This window comes from Leopardus geoffroyi, chromosome X (assembly GCF_018350155.1).
Source record: "Leopardus geoffroyi isolate Oge1 chromosome X, O.geoffroyi_Oge1_pat1.0, whole genome shotgun sequence".
NCBI classification, from domain to species: Eukaryota; Metazoa; Chordata; class Mammalia; order Carnivora; family Felidae; genus Leopardus; species Leopardus geoffroyi.
Genome location: NC_059343.1, coordinates 57,470,678 through 57,495,405, shown reverse-complemented (window position 1 = coordinate 57,495,405; position 24,728 = coordinate 57,470,678). Strand labels below are relative to the sequence as shown.

The window sequence follows — 24,728 nt, the reverse complement described above, 5'->3', positions numbered from 1 at the left end:
TCTTTTTAAGCAGCTTTAAGACACAAAAAAGCACAAGCAACTGGGAAGCTTATGGAAAATGACAGAAGCACAGCTTAATAGTGTGAACTTGGGGAAATCAGTATTCTGGAGCCAGTGCTACCTATTTTGCAGCGCCATTGTATTAATAGTATGTGAAAGCACTGGGTTCAGTGCCCAATACTTGTCTGTCTCCTTTCCCTTCCTAGTGAACAGACTATAATCATGGAGCTCAGACGAACAGAAAGCATTTACTCTTCAGCTGCTCGAGTGTATTATAATGGCTGCCACTATTGAACATCCCCATGATACAGCTCATGTCTACACATCGAGGAAACAGGAGCAGTTCAGAGAAATTTTATCACCCGAGATCACATAGCTTGCGATTTGTAAAGCCAGGATTCAAACTCACCTCGTCTAATTTACCTCTTAGGTATCAGAATGTGTGAAGGGGTTAATCAAGCTGGATCTTCTAGGAGGCCCATCTTTAGATAGACTCAGAACAACCTGGTCCATTTTGAGAATGAACTCTGGGTGGAGTTTCAAGAGCAGGAAATGGGCCATTACTACAGGAAACTGGGTAGTAATTGGAAGAGAGCTAAAAACAAATGTTTGCAGGGCACCTGGGTGGCTCAGTTGGTTGAGTGCCTGACTTCAGCTCAGGTCATGATCTCACTGTTGGTTTGTGAGTTTGAGCCCCATATCAGACTCTGCTGTCTAGACGAAGCCTGCTTCCCATCCTCTGTCTCCCTCTCTCTCTCTGCCCCTCCCCCGCACCTGCTCTCTCTCAAAAAATAAACATTAAAAAAAATAAAAACAAATGTTTGCTTCCCAAATTCTTGGGGAACTTAATCTGTGCTCTCCCAGTTTCAGGAGCTTATGTTGTGAGGGTGAGGTCAGTCCTTTATTAAACAGTATACAAATGGGGCACCTGGGTGGGTGGTTCAGGTCGTCAGTCGGTTAAGCATTTGACTCTTGATTTCAGCTCAGGTCTTGATCTCGTGGTTTGTGAGTTCGAGTGCCACATCAGGCTCTATGCTGGCAGTTCCAGCCTGCTTGGGATTCTCTCTCTCTGCCCCTCCCCTGCCTTAACTCTCAAAATAAATAAACTTTAAAAAATATATTTAGGGGCACCTGGGTGGCGCAGTCGGTTAAGCGTCCGACTTCAGCCAGGTCACGATCTTGCGGTCCGTGAGTTCGAGCCCCGCGTCAGGCTCTGGGCTGATGGCTCAGAGCCTGGAGCCTGTTTCCGATTCTGTGTCTCCCTCTCTCTCTGCCCCTCCCCCGTTCATGCTCTGTCTCTCTCTGTCCCAAAAATAAATAAACGTTGAAAAAAAAAATTAAAAAAATAAAAATAAAAATAAAAAATATATTTAAAAAATAGTATACAAATATATTATTGGTAGTCTTCTGTCTGCTCTCACTAAACACAAACCTATTTCTCGTCTGACAGCCCTCCACTTACCACTCCATAAATAAGAGGGACGTGAGTCTCCTGTTCAAACCCTTCTCCTAAGTTAGATGGCAGAAGCTAGAATAGGAAGGCTGAGTCATCTCCCTCTTGAAAGAAAACCTAAGTGTACCTAAGCCACATAGAACAAAAGTATGTTTTCTATACAGATCATGCCTCGACACATGGCTGCTTTTTTTTCCTGTATTAACCCAAGAGCTGAGGACTTCCACAACAGAAAGTAGGTACTCTTCCATGTCATCTGAGCCATTGTCCTTCCTCCACACCCACTTACTGACATGGCTGCAGGCACCTCACCAGCAGCACAGTGACTGCCATGGCACATTTACCATGGCAGACTGTGCCAGCACAGCAACGCACAGCACAGACAAGGAGAGCCCAAATGGTCTTTTTTTTTTCAAGTCTTTATTTAAATTCCAGTTAGTTAACACACAGTGTAATATTAGTTTCAGGAGAATTTAGTGATTCATCAATTACACATAACACCCAGTGCTCATCGCAACAAGTGCCCTCCTTAATACCCATCACCCATCTAGCCCAAACCCCACCTGCCTCCCTCCATCAACCCTTGGTGTGTTCTCTTAACTGTAGTTAAGCATCTGTTTTATGGTTTGCCTCCCCCCCCGCCCCCACCCATGCTTGTTTCATTTCTTAAATTCCACATGAGTGAAATCATATGGCATTTGTCTTTAACTGGCTTATTTCACTTAGCATAATAGTCTCTAACTCTATCCATGTCATTGCAAATGGCAAGCTTTTTTTCTTGTGGCTAAGTAATGTTCCATTATACTACATCTTCTTTATCCATTCATCATTCGACGGAAATTTGGGCTCTTTCTATAATTTTGCTATTATTGGTAATGCTTCTATAAATGCTGGGGTACGTGTATCCCTTTTTTAAAATTTTATTTAGTTTTTAATTTACATCCAAGTTAGTTAGCATATAGTGCAATAATGGTTCAAAGAGTGGATTCCAGTGTTTCATCCCCTATGTATAACACCCAGTCTCATCCCAACAAGTGTCTTCCTTAATGCCCCTTACCCACCAAATGGTCTTCTTCATGAGGTTCTGGAGTGGTGGGGGTTCAGAGCTGCTGGCCAAGAAAGAATTCTCCAGAAGTCTTTGGTGCAAAAATGTGATTTTATTAAAGCACTGACACAGGACCCGTGAGCAGAAAGAGCTGCACTGGGGTTGTGAAGAGTGACTGGCTGTATACAATGGAGTTGGGGAGGTAAAGGCAAAAGGAGGCCTCCAGAAGGACTTTGATCTGCTAAATAAGACTCCTTAGAGGCCCTGCTGTTGTCAAGCTAAGGTTGTTTTTCCTCTAGTAAGGCATTAATGTTAGGACAGTAGGGGGTTCTTGGAGACATGTTATACTCTGTATTTGCCTCAAGTATTTGTCAATGGGCAGCAGGTGATAAAGAAATTTAATTTTACCTGCCATTTCCTTGCCTTGTTTCCCCACATCACTACGGAGGGGAAGGCGATATTACAGGATCCAGGAAATTGAGTGTAGAAGTTTCTGGAGATTAGGCTATTTGTAAGATTGCCTTTTTCTTATAATTTACTAAGGTATTTGTAAACTGATGGATTCATGTCCTGCATGACTGTGATCTCTATCAGTTAACCATTTGTTTCCTTTCCTCTCCTTTGTTCTTGGGCAGCCAGGAGTGACTGAGGAATATCACACATATCCCACCTGGGGGGGGGGGGTGCGGTATGCTAGCTTGTACTTTGCACTCAGTTTGCCTTATGCTCCCTCATCATTAAGACAGCCCACTTAAGAGCTGGGCTACAGCCTGAGCTGCTCTTTACCCTAAGGGTTCCGGCAAATAGTTCCAGGAGAGTAAAGGCCCCGGCGCCAGCCGTGTACACAAGGATGACTCTCACAGCACCTTATCTGCTTCCCTCATTTCTACCAGTCAAGTCAAGGAAGACTAGGTAGACAGGACTGTTATGGTCCATTCATTTACAGCTCTAATAATTCCTGAACACAGTGCTGTGTCTCAGGCAGGGAAAGTCCCAGCTTTCACACCTGCCCCTTGTCAAGCCATGTTGGGTTATTTCACAGTGCTACAGTAGGAAGGAGAAAGCAAGTGCCAGCTCATCTGGGTGGTTTTGATGCTGGAAAAGTCACTGCCCACGTCAAAGATGACCAGGATCCCCTTCAGAAGCCCGGGGACCCACACTTGACTCTCTCCCCCTCAAAAAACAAAAACAAAAACAAAACAAAAAAAAAAAACCCTGATACCTCAATTTCTGCACAGGCTCCTGTAATAGAAGGGACTTTATTATTTTTTTTAAAGATAATTCATACAGTCACTGATTATACAGAGCAATTTCTCAGTACTTTTGTCTTTCTACTTAAGAAATTGGAAATACACCATGATGAGGATGATAATGCCAAAACAAGATTGCTGGCTCATCACCTAAAGTACAAATACATACTTAAATTGGCTGACACTTTATTGAACACAAATCAAGATTAAGCATCTTTTCCTTCATTGAACACAGCTGAAGCAGGAGTCCAGGGAGAGGAAGACAGCACGGCTTTCCTTGTTGCGGAAGGTGTGAGCCCCTGTAGTCCCGTCTTGTTGTGGGAAGACTAACCCATGTTCTGTCGGTTGCCATACCCTCTGGGATGGGTGTCCTTCCAGTCATCCCACTCCCGAGCTCTGTGGAGTGTGTGTTCATCATCTTCTTCCTCCTTTTGTTCCTGATCTTCATGTTCCTGAGCAGTTCTTTTGAGCTCTGCCAGAGTGGAAAAATGGGAAAGCAGGGGTGAGGAACTGAGGGAATGTCAGGAGCCTCGGCTCCACTCCGAACACAGCTGCCCAAAATGAGAACAAGGACTAGTACCTAGCTGCCTACCCCAGGGCCAGCAGACTCTCGGAGGATACTTCTATTACTTAATCAGTGACATGTTAAATGATAGATAAGAAACGATGCACTGAGTGGTTTTCACAAGAAGGCAAAAACGTAACAGTTGAATTCTCAAAATCAGTTCTATATTGGGAAAGAATTCTTGCTGAAAAGGTCAAACACCACCCCTTACACACACACACACACACACACACACACACACACACACTCCAAAAACACCAACTGCCCAACAGAACCCCAGCAAGCCAAAAACACTAAAGTAAAAAATATTTATGATTTACTGATTTATGGTATGTCTGGAAGGAGGGACTGCAGGTGACTTTTTCTCCTCCATCCAGTTTATTACAGTTCTACAGTTCTGTGTGTGTGTGTGTGTGTGTGTGTGCGCATGTGTGTGTCAAATTGTAAATCACAGGGCAGTTGAACCTACCAGAAACGAGTATCTGTGCTATTTGACACTTGTTTGGAACAGGGTCTGAAATCCAAAAGGCACACCCAAAAGAAATTAAACCAACTGCTACATCCCTCTTTTGCATTAATTGTGTTTTCTCTTTGTGAGGTAAAGGAGCATTTCTTGGCTACCCTGACTTTGCCCACGAGAAAGATGCTCATTACTATGATAACAAATGAAATACATGGGAATCTAATCTCTTCCAATCTGACCTATGTTTTTTTTTTTAACACTTTTTATTGTAAAATAAAAGATACTGGAAATCACACAAAAATATATATAACTTTAAGTTTTTATAGGGAGGCTATACCTTTGTAGCCTCCACTTGGGCCAAGAAATAGAGCTTCTGGGGGCACCTGGGTGGCTCAGTCGATTAAGCATCCGACTTCAGCTCAGGTCATGATCTCACAGTTCGTGAGTTGAAGCCCTGCACTGGGCTCTGTGCTGACAGCTCAGAGCCTGGAGCCTGCTTCAGATTCTGTCTCCCTCTCTCTCTGCCCCTCCCCTGCTCATGCTCTCTCTCTCTCTCAAAAATAAAAACATTTAAAAAAGAAAAGAAATAGAGCTTCTGTACTTATCCCAAAAGCTTCTTCACGAGCATCTTCCAAATATGAATGCCCCCTTTCTCCTCCCAAAAGGTAACCACTAAACCAACTTTTATAGTAATAACTTCCTGGAGTTTATTATAGCTTTACTACCCAAGTGTGCATCCCTAGACACCAGAGTTGTCCACTTGTACATTTTTGTGCTCAATGATCTTTAGTACAGAGTTGTGAAACTATCAGCGAGAAATGATTTCCTTTACCTCAAAAAGATCCCTTGTGCCCACGTTCTGTTGATTCCCTTTCCTTCCCTCCCCATAGCCCCTGGCCGCCAGCAATCTACTTTCTGTCTCTATAGATGTGCCTATTTTGGAAATTTCACATAAACGGAATCAAACACTATACGGTGTTTGTGTCTGCCTTCTTTCACTTAAGCGTAATGTTTTTAAGGTTAGTCTTACTCATTTAAACATGTTTTCAGGTCAGGGCACCTGGGTGGCTCAGTTAGTTAAGCATCCAACTTTGGCTTGGGTCACGATCTCACAGCTCGTGAGTTCGAGCCCCTCGTCAGGTTCTGTGTTGACAGCTCAGAGCCTGGAGCCTGCTTTGGATTCTGTGTCTCCCTCTCTCTCTGCTCCTCTCCCACTCACACTCTTTCTTTCAAGAATAAAAAATAAAAACATTAAAAAAATATGCAGTCAAAAAAATAAAAATGTTTTGTGATCTTCTTAATCTACAGGTACCAATTCCATCCTTTTCTTTCCTTACAAGTTATCTATTGAAGAAACTGGGGCATCTGACCTGTATAGTTTCCCCAAATCTGGATTTTGCTGTGTACTTGTGCTGCAGTCCAAAAGGGTCTTCTGTATTTCTGCACATTGGCAAGTGGATACAGAGGCTTGATCTGACTCAGGGTTGAGCCCTTCCACATGACTCCAGCTGGTGCTGTATTCCCTCATCAGGTGGCGCATAACATCTATATCTCATGTGTGGTGATGTTAACAATTGACACTTGATGCCTGGACTCACTGACTTTCTGGAGGTTTCAAAAAGTTGATACTCCTCATTTTAACATTTCTTTTTTATTAACTAGAATGCTTTTATGAAGACAGGCTTCCCCTCATCTCCTATGTAGTTACTCAAGAAAAAAAGACAATGTAAATGCTTCTTTCACTTTGTTTACCACTTGCGAAGGTAATCAATTGGTTCCTTATCATCTTCTGAAATTGAACAATTTCTACTTTAAAATATAATTATGACTCATGGATTTGAATATATATGTGTGTGTGTGTGTGTGTATATATATATATATATATATATATATATATATATATTTTTTTTTTTTTTAAGTAGGCTTCATGCCCAGTGCGGAGCCCAATGTGGGGTCTGAACTCACGACCCTGAGATCATGACCTGAGCTGAGATCAAGAGTTGAATGCTTAACCGACTGAGCCACCCAGGCGGCCCAACATATTTGATGGGTTTTAACCCACTGCAATGATTTCTTACAAAATAAGTAAATAAGCTTTTAATAGAATAGTTTTATATTTACAGAAAAATTTAGAAGATAGTATGGAATTCCTATACATCTGTACCCAATTTCCCCTATGATTAGCATCTTACACTACTTTTTCCCTGAGGTTTTATCTAGTGTCCTTTTTTGGCCCCAGGATCCCATCCAGAGCGCCACATTACATTTAGTCCTCTGTCTCTTTAGTCTCATCTTGGCTGTGACAATTTCTCAGATATTCCTTGTTTTTGAGGACCTGAGCAGTTTTGGTGAGTGCTGATCAGATATTTTGCAGAATGTCCCTCAATTTAGGGGTACCTGATGTTTTTCTCCTAATTAGACTGAGGTTATGGGTTTTGGAAGAGAATATCATAAAGGCTGAAGCACCCTTCTCATCACATCAAATCTAGGCTACACAACCATCAACATGACTTCTCACTGTTGATATTAATTAACCTGGATCATCTGAATAAGACAGCATTTGTAAGATTCCTAACTGTGAAGTCTCTCAGTCCCCTTCCACACTGTAGTCTTTGGAAGTCACTAAACAGCCCATACTTAAAGGGGAGAGGGAGTTGTGCTCCATGTCTTTGAGACAGGAGTATATACACAGATTATGTAGCACTTTCCTGTCTCTTCTCCATTTATTTATGTCATCATTTATTTCTATTGCTATAGACTTAAGGATATTTATATATTTTTTTGGTAATCCAATACTGTTATTTTCCCGCTCAAATTCTTCCAGTTTTGGCCAGCAAGAGTTCTTTCAGCTGGCCCTCGTGTCCATTAACATACTTAAATTGTTTTGTTTTTTGAGTCCTTCTTCATTTTCTAGTACTAAAAGATTCTTCAGGGTCATCTTGTTTATTCTCTGCCTCAGCCTAGAAGCAGCCATTTCTCTAATGGGCTCTGGTTTAAAAAAAAATTTTTTTTAACGTTTCTTTATTTTTGAGAGACAGAGCATGAACAGGGGAGGGGCAGAGAGAGAGGGAGACACAGAATCTGAAATAGGCTCCAAGCTCTGAGCTGTCAGCACAGAGCCCGACACGGGGCTCGAACTCACTGACTGTGAGATCATGACCTGAGCCGAAGTCGGACGCCTAACTGACTGAGCCACCCAGGCGCCCTGGGCTCCAGTTTTTTAAAATTAGAGAATGATATTAGAAACCCAAATTTGTGCCCTGGATGTGCTTGTTGCTACTGACAATTACCCTTTTTGAAGCCAAACCGTCTCTGGCTAGTGGAAACTTTCAAATTGGCTTCTGAGTCCTTTTGATAGGAGCCTAGTTGTCTTTCAAAATGTCTTCCCTGTCTTTTTTTAAAGGATGTATGTATGTATGTATGTATGCATGCATGTGTGTATGTATTTAGAGGCAGTAGGGAGAAAAGGCAGAGAGAGAGAGAGAGAAAGTCCCAAGCAGGCTCCCCACCATCGGCACAGAGCCTGAACTCACTAACTGTGAGATCGCAACTGGAGCCGAAATTAAGAGTCAGATACTTAACCGACTGAGCCACCCAGGCGCCCCTCTTCCCTATCTTTCTAACAAGATGCTTCCAGCTCATCTTGTACATTTCCTGCCCCAGACTTGGAATTAGCTATTTCTCTAAGACATCATGGTTTCTTTTTTTTTTTTTCCAACGTTTATTTATTTTTTTTGGGACAGAGAGAGACAGAGCATGAACGGGGGAGGGGCAGAGAGAGAGGGAGACACAGAATCGGAAACAGGCTCCAGGCTCTGAGCCATCAGCCCAGAGCCCGACGCGGGGCTCGAACTCACCGACCGCGAGATCGTGACCTGGCTGAAGTCGGACGCTTAACCGACTGCGCCACCCAGGCGCCCCATCATCATGGTTTCTTTTAATGGGAATGGTATTTCAAGACCACAAGCTGTATGCGTGTATTTACTTATAAATAAAATTTCTCATGAGCTCCTATTCAGCACTTTATTTCTAACTTAAACTTTTTTGAATTTCATCTGTGTTCTTCCACACTAAAAGTCTTACTTTTCAAAGACAGAAGATGATAGAATTAGACTATCTCATAATTACTCACATTATTTCACACACAGTCTTAGAATAACACTAACGTTGTCACCAATGTAATTGCTGAGAACAGTTCATTATTTTTTGCATATGCTTTCCCCAATTCTCCATTTAAAAAAATAGTTGTACTGTATCTACATTATCTGAGCACTGAACATATAAACATTACATACTCTACTGTCTCCCTGTTAACCCCTATTTAGTCTTGGTTCTACAAGTAACTAGTGCTCACCACCAGTACTTAGTTGAGGTCTTTCTCATCATTTTGGCTATCTGAAGCTCATTCTCTAGTAAATTCCTTAGGAAGGGATCCTGGGAACAGTATTTCCTGAGCTCCTCTATGTTGATAAATGTCTGTACCCTTTATACCTAACAGTTTTACCTGATATAGTGTCCTTGGCTCATATTCTTCCCCTTGAGTATGTTAAACATATGTTACTCCATTTTATTCTGGCATAAAAGCGCTGGTGTCACAAGAGTTTAAAATCACAGGCTATTTTTGCTGAAATGTCTAAGGCATTTTTTCCTCTTCTTTAAAGTCTAGTAATTTTATTATAACATGTCTTCTTGTCAGTCTCAGGTACACGGTGTGCTTTATCAAATTGTATCTTTTTTTTTTTTTTTACCACCAGGAAAGTTTCCTTAACATTAGTTTTTGGCATTTATTCTTTCTCCTTGCTTTGGTTTTCTTCTGTAGATAATCCTATTACCCATAAGCCAGGTCTTCTCTGCTATCTTTAACACTGGCCACTTTCCCCCAACCCCCAGTCCTGTTTATCTTTCTTTTTTATTTAAAACATTTTCTTTTTTACCTTAGTAAGGCATTTTCTGGTTTGTTCACCCATTCTTGCTTGTTTCCGGTCTAGCTTTTACTTCTGAAATAATTCTTATGTCTCCCAAGTTGTCACCGCATTTCTGTGTTTTATGAATCCTGATTTGTATGGTTCTCCTATGTCTTATATAGTTTTCCTAATGCCTTCCAACTAATTTTCAAACAGTATATATTTTTTAGCAGTAAAAATATATTAAATGTTTAAAAACAGCATATATTTTAGATTTGTAATTTTTTTGAGTGTGTCTTTCTGGAATGCTTTTGATTCCCCCCCCCACCTTTATAATAATTTTGTGTGGGATCTGACCTTGATAATTTTGTGTTCAAATTTTTTACAGCTTTATTGAGATAGATTTCACATACCATAAACCTCAGCCATTTAAAGTGTACAGTTCAGTGGTTTGAGGATATTCAGAGCTGTGCAACCATCACCACCATCTGTTGTTCATTCTTACGTGTAATAAGCTTTCCTGAACTTTCAGAAAGTATGGTTCAGGGTAGCTTTTCTCACTTCACGGAGGCTCCCTTTCTGCTATTTGTATGTACGTTAAAGAGATAAGATGACTCTTGCTTCATTGGAGTTCTTGGCTCCAGTCCTCTCTCCCACTTTCATCTGACCCTTCTCTTTCCTTTTTTTAAAAATTTTTTTTAATGTTTATTTTTGAGAGACAGAGTGTGAGTGGGGGAGGGGAGGGCAGGCAGACACACACACACACACACACACACACACACACACACACACACAGAATCTGACGCAGGCTCCAGGCCCTGAGCTATCAGCACAGAGCCCGACACAGGGCTCAAACTCACAAGCCGTGAGATCATGACCTGAGCTGAAGTTGGATGCTTAACCGACTGAGCCACCCAGGTGCCCCTCTCTTTCCTTCTTTATGGTCCCTGTTCTACTCAGTTTCAATATTACTGTCAGCAATTTCTCCTTAGTGTGGGACCTTGTCTTGGAAGCAAGATCTGCTGGGTCATTTTCAAGAGTTCATGGAAGATTAGACTTCTCCATATCTTTCGGACCCTCTGGTCCTTTGTATTTACCCAGTTTTTGTTGGAGTGAAAAACCCCTCCCATTTCAACTGCTGTCCTTAAACTGGACTGCCACATGCTTAGTGAGTACTTGTTTGCTGTTTGGGGATTCTGCTGTTTGTCAGCTCTTTCAGATGATCTGTCAATGCTTCCTGCTTTCTCCTACACAGATGCCAATCACATGCTCATCTTGTGGTTATGAGTGACTTGCCCTTACTGTTTTTCTTGTGAAGTTCATGAGGATGTGCTGTTGCCTGGCTTATTGAAAATGTTGCTCATGAGGTTTTTTTGGTGTGTTATTATTGAAACATACATGTACACATAGACACAAACATAGCATTGCCCAAAAAATTTTCACATCTGAACACATCCATGTAATCGGTACTCAGATTAGATGCAAACACTAACTCCACAGAAGTCCCCCTTAGGTCCAATTCCACTCATGATCCCCCACTAAGGGTAAACATGCTGGCCTTTGACCAGCATATACAAGTTTCACCTGCCTGTGTACTTTATATGAATGGAATCCTATAGTATATCCTGTTTTGTGTCCAGCTTGTCTCACTCATAATTACATTTGCAAAATTCTGCCATATTTGCCACTGATACCTCAAAAACTAGAGTTAGTTTAACTTTTGCTAAACAATATTTTGTTATGTGAACACACCAGAATTTCTTTATCCATTCTATTATGTAAAGGCATTTGAGAAGTATCCAGCTTGGGGTATCACAAATAATGCTGCTATGAACATTCTTGCACAAGCCTTTTGTGGACATACAGTCTCATTACTCTCAGGTATGTACCTATGAGCAAAACCGCCAGGCCATGAGGGTACACATACGGGCGACCTTTGTGCATCACCATCACCACCTCTCGATTCTCCACGTCTTTATTTTTTCTTTTCTTCTATTTACTTTGGGTTTCTTTTGTTCTCGTTTTTCCCAATTTCTTAATGTAGAACCATAAGTGATTAATTTTATCTTTCTCTTTTTCCTAACATAAGCACTAAAAGTCCTACATTTCCCAGTCAGCACTGCTTTAGTCGTATGCCACAAATTGTAATGTATTTTCATTGTTACTCAGTTAAAAATATTTTCTCACTTTCTTTGTGATTTCTTTTTTGACCCATGAGTTATGTAGAAGCATGCTTTTTAATTTAAAAATATTTGGAGGGGTAGGGGCACCTGGGTGGTCTCAGTCAGCTGAGCTTCTGACTTCGGCTCAGGTCATGATCTCAGTTTGTGAGTTCGAGCTCCACTTTGGGCTCTGTGCTGACAGCTCAGAGCCTGGAGCCTGCATCACATTGTGTCTCCCTCTCTCTCTGCCTCTCCCCCACTCATGCTCTGTTTCTCTCTCTCTCAAAAATAAACATTAAAAAAAATTTTTAAAAAAGTATTTGGAGGGGCGCCAGGGTGACTCAGTTGGTTAAGCATCCAACTTCAGCTCAGGTCATGATCTCACACACAGTTCGTGAGTTTGAGCCCCGTGTTGGGCTCTGTGCTGACAGCTCAGAGCCTGGAACCTACTTTGGATTCTGTGTCTCCCTGTCTCTCTCTGCCCCTCCCCTGCTCATGCTGTCTGTCTCTCTCTCAAAAATGAATAAATATTAAAAAAAATATTTGGAGGGTGCCTGGGTGGCTCAGTCTGTTAAGTGTCTGACTTTGGCTCAGGTCATGATCTCGTGGTTTGTGGGTTTGAGCCCCACACCAGGCTCTCTGCTGTCAGCACAGAGTCCACTTTGGATCCTCTGTCCCCCCTCTCTGCCCCTCCCACATCGTGTTCACTTTCTCAAAAATAAAATAAGCATTAAAAAAAACCCTATATTCTTGGGAATGCAAATTGGTGCAGCCACTCTGGAAAACAGTACGGAGGTTCCTCAAAAAATTAAAAACAGAACTACCCCACGACCCAGCAATTGCACTACTAGGTATTTATCCAAGGGATACAGGTGTGTGGATTCAAAGGGGCACATGCACCCCGATGTTTATAGCAGTGCTATTGACAATAGCCAAAATATGGAATGAGCCCAAATGTCCATCGATGGATGAATGGATAAAGATGTGGTATATATAATATAATATAATACAATACTACTCAGCAATCAAAAAGAATGAAATCTTGCCATTTGCAACTACGTGGATGGAACTAGAGAGTATTATACTAAGTGAAATTAGTCATAGAAAGACAAATATATGACTTCACTCATGAGGAATTTAAGATACAAAACAGATGAACATAAGGGAAGCAAAAATAATATAAAAACATTACTTTTTTATATATATATACAAATATATATAAGATATATATAAGATCTTAAGATATATATACACATTAAATATAGATTTATATTTTATAATTTATATATATTAAATATAAAGAAACAGAGAGTTGCTGAAGGAGTTGTGGGAGGGGGGATGGGCTAAATGGGTAAGGGGCATTAAGGAATCCACTCCTGAAATCATTGTTGCACTATATGCTAACTAACTTGGATGTAAATTAAGAAAAAAAAATAACTATAGTCTAAAAATATTTGAAGACTTCCTAGGTATATTGTTATTGATAATTCCATTGTGTCAGAGAACATATTTAGTGTGATTTCAATCCTTTAAACATATTGAGACTTATTTGATGGCCCAGAATATCATCTCTTGGTGAATGTACCATGTGCATGGTGTATTTTGCAATTGTTGGATTTATTGTTCTGTAAATATAAAACAGCTTAACGTGGCTGCTAGTGTTGTCCAGATCATCTACATCCTTACTGACTTTCTGTCTAGTAATTCTTTCAATTAGTTACAGAGAAGTATTAAAATCTCCAACTATAAGTGTAGATTTGTCTATTTCTCCATTTTGGTCTGACAATTTTTAATTCTTGTAATTTAAAGCCTGTTATTAGACATGAAGATGTTTATTACTGCTAGATCTTCCTGATAAATTTCCCCTTTTATTGGTATGAAATGTTCTTGTTTACATCCAGTAACACCTTTTGTCTTGAAGTCTACTTTATCTGACTTTACTGTAGCTACTACAGCTTTCTTATGCTTACTGTCAGCATGGTATATTCTTTTTCATCTTTTCACTTTTAACCAATCTGTGCCTTTACATTTAAAATGCATCTCTTGAGGTGCCTGGGTGGCTCAGTTGGTTGATTATCTGACTCTTGATTTCGGCTCAGGTCATGATCTGATGATCTGTGATCTCACGAACTGTGAGACCAAGCCCTGTGTCGGGCTCTGTGCTGACAGTGCAGAGTCTGCTTGGGATTCTCTCTCTCCCTCTCTCTTTACCCCTCCCCACATGTGCTCACTCTTGCTCTCTCAAAATAAATAAACATTTAATAAAATCAAATGCATCTCTTGTAGACAGCATGTGGCTGAATCTGAAATCAATTTCTGATTTCTAATTTGGAGGTTTATTCCATTTAAAGTAAGACTAATTACTGATATTACTGGAATGGGATCTATTATTCTGCTATTGGTTTTCTGTTCACCGCATCTATTTTTCTTGTTTGTTTCTCTATTTGTTCTTTTTTGCTTTCTTCTCTTTTAATTTCTCCACTGACTTTATAGCTTTGTCTATCTGCATTATTTTTAAAAACAAACAATACACAGTGTTGCCATATACTTCCTGCCCCCACAGAGGCATAGCTTCCCCCACTATCAGCATCTTGCACCAGAGTAAAATACTTGTTACAATCAGCAAATCTACACAGACACATCAGTATCATCCAAAGTCCATAATTTATGTTAGAGTTCATTCTTGGTGTTGTACCTTCTGTGGGTTTGGAAAAATGTATACAATGACATGTATCCACTAGTATACATGCAATAGTTTCACTGCCCTAAAAATCCTCTGTGCTCCACCTGTTCATCCTTCCTCCTCTAACTCCTGGCAACCACGGATCCTTTTACTGTCTCTCCAGTTTTGCCTTTTTCAGAAAGTCATATAGTTGGAATTGGATTAGCATGTAGCCTTTTCAGACCAGCTTCTTTCACTTAGTAATATGTTATTTAAGGTTTTTCCAAGTCTTTCTATGGCTTGATAAGCTCTTTTTTTTTTGTAGCAATGAATACTATTCTATTGTCTGGATGTACCACACTTTATCCTTTCAAGCTACTGAGGACATCTTGGTTGCTTCCAAGTTTGGCAATTATGAATAAAGCTGCCATAACCACTTGTGTGCAGGGTTTTATGTAGACCTAAATTTTCAACTCATTTGGGTAAATACCAAGGAGCAGGATTGCTGGATTGTCTGGTAAGAGCATGTTTAAGTTTTGTAAGAAATGGTCTTCCCAGGTGGCTGTACCACTTGGCATCCTCATCAGTAGTGAATAAGTCCCCATTGTTCCATACCCATGTCAGCTTTTGGTGTTGTCAGTGTTTTGGATTTTGGCCATTCTTCTAGGGGTGTAGTGGTATCACTGTTGTTTTAATTTGCAATGCCCTAATGACATATGATGTTGAGCTTTTCATATACTTATTTGTCCTCTGTAGATCTTCTCTGATGAGGTGTCTATTCAGGTCTTCTGCCTATTTTTTAATTGGGTATTTGTTTCCTTATTGTTGAGTTTTAAGAATTCTTTGTATGTTTTGGAGAAGAGTCTTTTATCAGATTTGTCTTTTGCAAATATTTTCTGCCAGTCTGTGTCTTGTCTTCTCATTCTCTTGATCCATTATTTTTTAAGTGGTTGCTCTAGGTAATACAATATTCCTTTCTAACTTCCCAGTGTACTTGGAGTTAATACCGAACCATGTCAGAGACAGCCTCAAAGATGGACTCTATCTGTCTCAGCCTTCTGGTATTCACGCTTTTCTGTTGTCCCCTCCCATACTATGTGACCCACAGAATATGGCAGAAGTCATGGTATGTCACTTCCAATGTTAGGTTATATAAGATACTGAGGCTTCTGTCCTGGTCATTCTCACTCAGATCATTTGCTTTGGGGAAAGGAAGCTCTTAGCTGTGAGCAACCTCAGAGACCCACAAGGGGAGGCCCCCTGCCAATAGCCACATGAATGATGAGTCCATGAGTGGGAAGCAGATCCTCCAGCCTCAATCAAGCTTTCAGAAGACTGTATAGCTCACGTGTCAGCTGACACCCTGACTGCAACCTCAAGAAATCCTAAGTCAGAGTCACCCAGTAAAGTTGATCCTGGATTCCTCACCCTCAGAAGATATGTGAGACAATAAATGTTTATTATTTTAAGTTGCTACATTTTGCAGTAACCTGTTACACAGCAATAGATAATATGTACCACTTCACATAAAACAGAAGAATCTCACAAAACAAGATCCCATTTACTCTGTTCTTTTTGCTATAGCCATCATATGTATTCCATCTACATACATTATAATCCCCACAGGACGCTATTATAATTTTTGCCTTAAGGAAGCCTTTTTTTCAAAAAGCCCTTTCAAAAAGTTGGGAGGGAGATAGTCCTTTGTATTTACCCACATAATTACCATTTCTGCTGCACCTTATTCCTTGAATATCCAAGTTTCCATCTGGTATCATTCCCTTTAGCCTAAAGAACTTCCTTCAGAATTTCTCATAATGCCAGTTTCCTGGTGAAGAATTCCTTCAGCCTTATCTGAAAATGCCTTAATTATGCCTTCATTTTGATGTATATTTTCACTGGGTATAAAATTCTGGAGTGACAGGTCTTCCTCTTCCCCCAAAACTTTACAGATGTTGCTCCACTGTCTCTGGCTCCCACTGCTATTGTTGTTCTTCTAAATGTAATGTGTACTTTATCCCTGGCTGCTTTCAAGATTTTCTCTTTTCCTTTGGTTTTCAGCCGTTTGACAATGATGTGCCTATGTGTGGCTTTCTTTGTATTTAACTTGCTTGGGGCTTGATACAATTTCTGAATCTGTAAATTTGTGTTTCATTGATTTAGGGAACATTTCAGCCATCATTTCTTCAAAAAATTTTTTTCCTGGCCCCTTCTCTGTCTCTCTCCTTTCCTAATGGTATTTCAACTGTACATATCGTGGACCTTTTAACCTTGTTCCACAGGTCACAGAGGCTCTGTTCACCTTTTTTTTTTTCCAATTTGTTGTTTGTCAGACTAATTGGAATTAATCTATTGTCAAATTCACTGACACTTTCTTCTGTCACTGTCAATTTGCTATTATTAAGCTTATCCAATGTTTGTAAACTTCAGATACTGTATTTTTCAGTTTCAGAATTTGTGTATAGTTCGCACTTCTCCACTGAGAGTTCTTTCCTTTCTTTTCTTTTTTTTGAGCATGAAAATAAAATCTTTATTTTTAGTTATTACTCACCAATAACAGAAAGTTAGGTTCACAGTTTTAGCTCCTGACACAAAGTGAACTAGGAGGCAAATCTACATCCATTGGATACAACTAAATGGACCAACTTTTTAAAGTTCAGGCTATCTTGAAAGCTTGCAACACACCAGATATCACTGTATTCTCTAGGGACAGAATGTCAGCAATGGCTGACACAAAGTAGAACTTGTGAAGTGTTTTTGATTGGAGGTGTTTCTATATGTTGCTAAAAATTGAGAGGTTTATCAACATGTTACATGTCCAGGAACAAGTTAGGATACTTGAAAATCCAACCACAATGATTTAGGAGCATGTATGTTGTAATCTCAAGAGGGTTCAAGAGTCCATATGGGCTACATTAATACTTGTCTCTGGGTAACAGGTACTGTTTGTAAATACAAAGTTAGTGGATAATAGATATTATCTACTAAGACTTCTTATCTTCTCACTTATTACAAGCATATTTTCCCCTGTCCTTGAACATGTAAATAAGCTGCTTTAAAGTCCCTGTCTGCTAATTTCAGCATCTGTGTCATCTGGGGTTTGTCTCCACTGATTGCTTTTCCTCTTGAGCAGAAGTCCCATTTTCCTGTTTCTCTCTATGTATAATAGTTTGGAATTAAATCCCAGACTTTGTGAATGGTATGTTGTAGAGATTCTGAGTTCTGTTTCATTTTAGCAGGCACTTCATTTGTCTAGAACCAAAATTCCAAATTCTATTTCCTCTGCACTGGGCAGCAGCTGAATCCTCCATTGTTACTTTAGCCTTATCTAGAGCGCTTGGAATCTACCTGGGCACACATAGCTTAGGTGTCAGCCTGAGATTTGGGCAAGGTTTATACAGAGAACCAGGGCTCCTCCTCTGAGGTTCTCTCCTTTATGAGATATCATCTCATTTTTCAGTTGCTATGGTCACCTTGAAGTCATTTCTCTCATTCCTCAACCAGTAAGGCTGTAAGTTTCTATCCAAGTTTCACCTACCCCCACATCACAGTAACTGCAGACTGCCAGCGGGTGAGAAGATGTAAGAAACAGGAAACCCTTTCAAATGACTTCTCTTCTCTTCTCTTCTCTTCTCTTCTCTTCTCTTCTCTTCTCTTCTCTTCTCTGTGCTATAGTGGAAATAACACTGGAGCTGGGGGTTTTAAGACCTGAATTCAAATCCTAGCCTGGCCACTTTCTAGCTATGTTGCGTTTGGGTACATCAGTTCTCAGACACCATTTCCTCATCCTAAAATGGGGATAAGGATGTTTGCTTCATAGCGTTGTTAAGAGGATCAAATGATATAAGAAACAGGCTCAGAGGGGCTAGGTGATGTCCTATCTATTAAGTAGCAGGAGTAATTGGTTACCCCAGGTTTGTCCACACTTTTTCTAATATACCATGTTGCTTCCATCTTTATAGGGACACCCGTCTCCACCTCTCCCTTCCAAAGATGACTCCAAGTATGTACTGTGATCTAATTACCGAGTTGGACACCAAGAATACAGTAAGTCAAAGTCTCTGTCTTCAAGAAATTCCAAGTACCATTCCCTTCTTCTAAGTGTTGACTACTCTCCAGTCTATGTCTGCTTTTGGTCACTCTCTAGTTCCTTTAGGTAGAGGTTTTATTTTCTTCAGTTTGTAATTATTATCTGTGGGAGGGATTGGCCTGATACAACCTACTCTGCCATTACCAGAGGTGCAAATGCAGTCCATGGATTTTTGGTTTTGCTATCTAGATGCTCAGTCTGTTTTTATGCCACGACATCTGGAAAGATTCCAGAATCATACAGCTGCTCCCTACATCTTTCCCAAATCATCTGCTATTTATCTTAATAATAAATAACATAAAATATTGCCTAGAATCTCTGTTCAGATTCCTTCTGCTCCTAAAGGGCAATAATACTTGGTCTGAATTTAACTGCTAGGGAGTAAGGGACCAATAATAGTATAACTGCTTTCCTCCTACCCCTTCATACCTGGTGTTGTCACGGCTATGCCCTGATCTGGTAATGCTCCATATTTCCGATGCTGATCATACCAGTCATTCACTGTCATAGATGCCAGGCTTGGATAACCAGCTCCAAATACTCTGCAAGAATCACACTACATTTAGAAAACTAAACACGCACAGCACTACTAAAAAGCCTCTTCTCTTTAGTGACAAAGGCTGCGTTTATTTCATCCTGGCTCCCCTGCCCAGCTATCTTCTGAGGAGCTATGTAAACTGGAGGATATGTAACAAGAAGCATCCAGGAAGGGGCATTATAGTCAAGAGCTTTCACGAGAAGATAAATAGCTCAGGATCATCACTCAGAAAGCAATCCCAGAGGCCAGTGTCCCACAAAGCAGATGCTTTGTATTTATAGTCGGTGGGTCTGAACAGTACACAGAGGAAAGGAGACTTTCCTGCCACCCAATGGAAGAGTGTCTTCTTTCAAGAACTCAGAATTAAATCCGAAACAGGCCAATATGTCCTTTTGAAAACTGTAGCTGAAGGCAATGGGAAACAATTGAAGTGTACAATTCTCCACCAGATTCCTTTCCTCTGTTTTATTTTTGTTAGTTTTCTTTTGAGCCTACTTTTAAGCTTGAGTTTGAGTGATATGTCTGATGAAGACAGACATATAGAAAATATTAGAGGTAACATCGCATTGATGAAAGAACAGCCACCACAGATGAGGGCATGGCCTTTTAACATGCACTATAACTGAACCATAAAAGCAGGGTGCCTACAAAGGCAACCCACTTTTTAGTACTACCTACTTGGCTTGGGTCATGTTCCGAGTGAGAATGAAGGGTTTCATTGGAGGCCTGTCCTGACGAGGTGAGTAAGAAGTTGGTACCTGGAAAGGAAATTCATTATCAGAAACACATTTGCCATTCTGCTTACCCCATGATACAAGCTCTTAAGGCTTCAGGTGCCTGAAAAGCCGTGGGTTCAAACGTTGCCCACTCCCTATTTATCAGTCTCTAAGATACAACAGCAGAATACTAATGGTGGAGGCTGTATAGCTCCCCTGAGTACCTTGCTGAAAAGGGAGGAAAAGAAAGTTCTCCCAGAAATCATCTCGCCAAAAGTAAAAAATCATTTGTCTTTAAAATATTCCCCTCTAGGGCGGCCCGCTGGCCAAGCAGAGCCCCCGAGTCTGGCTTGCAAAAGCGGAGGGGCCGGACGGAGTGTGTTCTGACAGCAAGCGGGACTTAACATCTGGAAGGTTATAAGCTAACAGCTCTGCTCGGAGAACGGGAGGTCTGGAGGACAACGGGAGGGAGAGTTGTTGAGCCCGGACGACAGAGCGCAGCTTGGCGGGGAACAAAGGCTCTCGCCAGCGCCATCTCCCTCGCCCATCCCTCAGTCAAAATCCCAAAGGGAACCAGTTCCTGCCAGGGAACTTCCTCGCTCCGCACAAACACCCAACGCTGTGCTTCTACAGAGTCACCCCTCCGGCAGCGGGTCTGACTCCCTCCTGCTGCCACAGGGCCCCTCCTGAAGTGGATCACCTAAGGACAAGCGAGCTAAGCCTGCCCCTCCTGCCCCCGTGCACCTTGCCTACCCACCCCAGCTAATACACCAGATCCCCAGCACCACAAGCCTGGCAGTGTGCAAGTAGCCAAGACAGGCCACGCCACCCCACAGTGAATCCCGCCCCTAGGAGAGGGGAAGAGAAGGCACACACCAGTCTGACTGTGGCCCCAGCGGTGGGCCGGGGGCAGACATCAGGTCGGACTGCGGCCCCGCCCACCAACTCCAGTTATACACCACAGCACAGGGGAAGTGCCCTGCAGGTCCTCACCACGCCAGGGACTACCCAAAATGACCAAGCAGAAGAATTCCCCTCAGAAGAATCTCCAGGAAATAACAACAGCTAATGAGCTGATCAAAAAGGATTTAAACAATATAACAGAAAGTGAATTTAGAATAATAGTCAAAAATTAATCGCTGGGCTTGAAAACAGTATAGAGGACAGCAGAGAATCTATTGCTACAGAGATGAAGGGACTAAGGAACAGCCAGGATGAGCTAAGAAAAATGCTATTAATGAGCTGCAAAATAAAATGGAGACAACCACAGCTCGGATTGAAGAGGCAGAGGAGAGAATAGGTGAACTGGAAGATAAAATAATGGAAAAGAGGAAGCTGAGAAAAAGAGAGATAAAAAATCCAGGAGTATGAGGGGAAAATTAGAGAACTAAGTGATGCACTAAAGAGAAATACTCTACGCATAATTGGTATTCCAGAGAAGGAAGAGAGAGAGAAAGGTGCTGAAGGGGTACTTGAAGAAATCATAGCTGAGAACTTCCCGGATCTGGGGAAGGAAAAAGGCATTGAAATCCAAGAGGCACAGAGAACTCCCTTCAGACGTAACTTGAATCGATCTTGTGCACGACATATCATAGTGAAACTGGCAAAATACAAGGATAAAGAGAAAATTCTGAAAGCAGCTAGAGATAAACGTGCTCTAACATATAAAGGGAGACCTATAAGACTCGTGACTGATCTCTCTTTTGAAACTTGGCATGCCATAAAGGAATGGCAGGAGATCTTCAATGTGATGAACAGAAAAAATATGCAGCCGAGAATCCTTTATCCAGCAAGTCTGTCATTCAGAATAGAAGGAGAGATAAAGGTCTTCCCAAACAAACACAAACTGAAGGAATTCGTCACCACTAAACCAGCCCTACAAGAGATCCTAAGGGGGATCCTGTGAGACAAAGTACCAGAGACATCACTGCAAGCAGGAAACCTACAGACATCACAATGATTCTAAACCCATATCTTGCTATAATAACACTGAATGTAAATGGACTAAATGCTCCAGCCAAAGACATTGGGTTTCAGAATGGATAAAAAAAACAAGACCCATCTATTTGCTGTCTACAAGAGACTCATTTTAGACCTGAGGACACCTTCAGATTGAGAGTGAGGGGATGGAGAACTATTTATCATGCCACTGGAAGTCAAAAGAAAGCTGGAGTAGCCATACTTATATCAGACAAACTGGACTTTAAATTAAAGGCTGTAACAAGAGATGAAGAAGGGCATTATATAATAATCACAGGGTCTATCCATCAGGAAGAGCTAACAATTATAAATGTCTATGCACCGAATACAGGAGCCCCAAATATATAAAACAATTACTCACAAACATAAGCAACCTTATTGATAAGAATGTGGTAATTGCAGGGGACTTTAACACTCCACTTACAGAAATGGATAGATCATCTAGACACACGGTCAATAAAGAAACAAGGGCCCTGAATGATACATTGGATCAGATGGACTTGACAGATATATTTAGAACTCTGCATCCCAAAGCAACAGAATATACTTTCTTCTCGAGTGCACGTGGAACATTCTCCAAGATAGATCATATACTGGGTCACAAAACAGCCTTCATAAGTATACAAGAATTGAAGTCATACCATGCATACTTTCAGACCACAATGCTATGAAGCTTGAAATCAACCACAGGAAAAACTCTGGAAAACCTCCAAAAGCATGGAGGTTAAAGAACACCCTACTAAAGAAAGAATGGGTCAACCAGGCAATTAGAGAAGAAATTAAAAAATATATGGAAACAAATGAAAATGAAAACACCACAATCCAAACGCTTTGGGATGCAGTGAAGGCAGTCCTGAGAGGAAAATACATTGCAATCCAGGCCTATCTCAAGAAACAAGAAAAATCCCAAATACAAAATCTAACAGCACACCTAAAGGAAATAGAAGCAGAACAGCAAAGACAGCCTAAACCTAGCAGAAGAAGAGAAATAATAAAGATCAGAGCAGAAATAAACAATATAGAATCTAAAAAAACTGTAGAGCAGATCAACGAAACCAAGAGTTGGTTTTTTGAAAAAATAAACAAAATTGATAAACCTCTAGCCAGGCTTCTCAAAAAGAAAAAGGAGAGGACCCAAATAGATAAAATCATGAATGAAAATGGAATTATTACAACCAATCCCTCAGAGATACAAGCAATTATCAGGGAATACTATGAAAAATTATATGCCAACAAACTGGACAACCTGGAAAAAATAGACAGATTCCTAAACACCCACACACTTCCAAAACTCAATCAGGAGGAAATAGAATGCTTGAACAGACCCATAACCAGCGAAGAAACTGAATCAGTCATCAAAAATCTCCCAACAAATAAGAGTCCAGGACCAGATGGCTTCCCAGGGGAGTTCTACCAGACGTTTAAAGCAGAGATAAAACCTATCCTTCTCAAGCTATTCCAAAAAATAGAAAGGGAAGGAAAACTTCCAGACTCATTCTATGAAGCCAGTATTACTTTGATTCCTAAACCAGAGACCCAGTAAAAAAAAGAGAACTACAGGCCAATATCCCTGATGAATATGGATGCAAAAATTCTCAATAAGATACTAGCAAATCGAATTCAACAGCATAGAAAAAGAATTATTCACCATGATCAAGTGGGATTCATTCCTGGGATGCAGGGCTGGTTCAACATTCACAAATCAATCAATGTGATACATCACATTAATAAAAGAAAAGATAAGAACCATATGATCCTGTCAATCGATGCAGAAAAGGCCTTTGACAAAGTTCAGCAACTTTTCTTAATAAAAACCCTCGAGAAAGTCGGGATAGAAGGAACATACTTAAAGATCATCAAAGCCATTTATGAAAAGCCCACAGCTAACATCATCCTCAATGGGGAAAAACTGAGAGCTTTTTCCCTGAGATCGGGAACGCGACAGGGATGTCCACTCTCACCGCTGTTGTTTAACATAGTGTTGGAAGTTCTAGCATCAGCAATCAGACAACAAAAGGAAATCAAAGGCATCAAAATTGGCAAAGATGAAGTTAAGCTTTCACTTTTTGCAGATGACATGATATTATACATGGAAAATCCGATAGACTCCACCAGAAGTCTGCTAGAACTGATACATGAATTCAGCAAAGTTGCAGGATACAAAATCAATGTACAGAAATCAGTCGCATTCTTATACACTAACAATGAAGCAACAGAAAGACAAATAAAGAAACTGATCCCATTCACAACTGCACCAAGAAGCATAAAATACCTAGGAATAAATCTAACCAAAGATGTAAAAGATCTGTAGGCTGAAAACTATAGAAAGCTTATGAAGGAAATTGAAGATATAAAGAAATGGAAAAACATTCCGTGCTTATGGATTGGAAGAATAAATATTGTCAAAATGTCAATACTACCCAAAGCTATCTACACACTGAATGCAATCCCAATCAAAATGGCACCAGCATTCTTCTCGAAACTAGAACAAACAATCCTAAAATTCATATGGAACCACAAAAGGCGCCGAATAGCCAAAGTAATTTTGAAGAAGAAGACCAAAGCAGGAGGCATCACAATCCCAGACTTTAGCCTCTACTACAAAGCTGTCATCATCAAGACAGCATGGTATTGGCACAAAAACAGACACATAGACCAATGGAATAGAATAGAAACCCCAGAACTAGACCCACAAACGTATGGCCAACTCATCTTTGACAAAGCAGGAAAGAACATCCAATGGAAAAAAGACAGTCTCTTTAACAAATGGTGCTGGGAGAACTGGACAGCAACATGCAGAAGGTTGAAACTAGACCACTTTCTCACACCATTCACAAAAATAAACTCAAAATGGATAAAGGACCTGAATGTGAGACAGGAAACCATCCAAACCCTGGAGG

General features: G+C 40.7%; 1 protein-coding gene across 1 annotated transcript in view; it reads right to left on the bottom strand.

Moving 5' to 3' along the window:
- Window positions 1-3,725: 3,725 nt before the first annotated feature.
- The window catches only part of IGBP1 (immunoglobulin binding protein 1), a 33,313-nt gene continuing 12,310 nt past the window's right edge, over window positions 3,726-24,728 (bottom strand). Inside the window, exons 4-6 of the mRNA XM_045472692.1 lie at window positions 19,811-19,890; window positions 19,024-19,136; window positions 3,726-4,220 (exon numbers count right to left, since the gene is read on the bottom strand). Coding sequence (XP_045328648.1) covers window positions 4,075-4,220; window positions 19,024-19,136; window positions 19,811-19,890 — 339 coding nt within the window. The 3' untranslated portion in view covers window positions 3,726-4,074. The remainder of the gene's footprint in view (window positions 4,221-19,023; window positions 19,137-19,810; window positions 19,891-24,728) is intronic.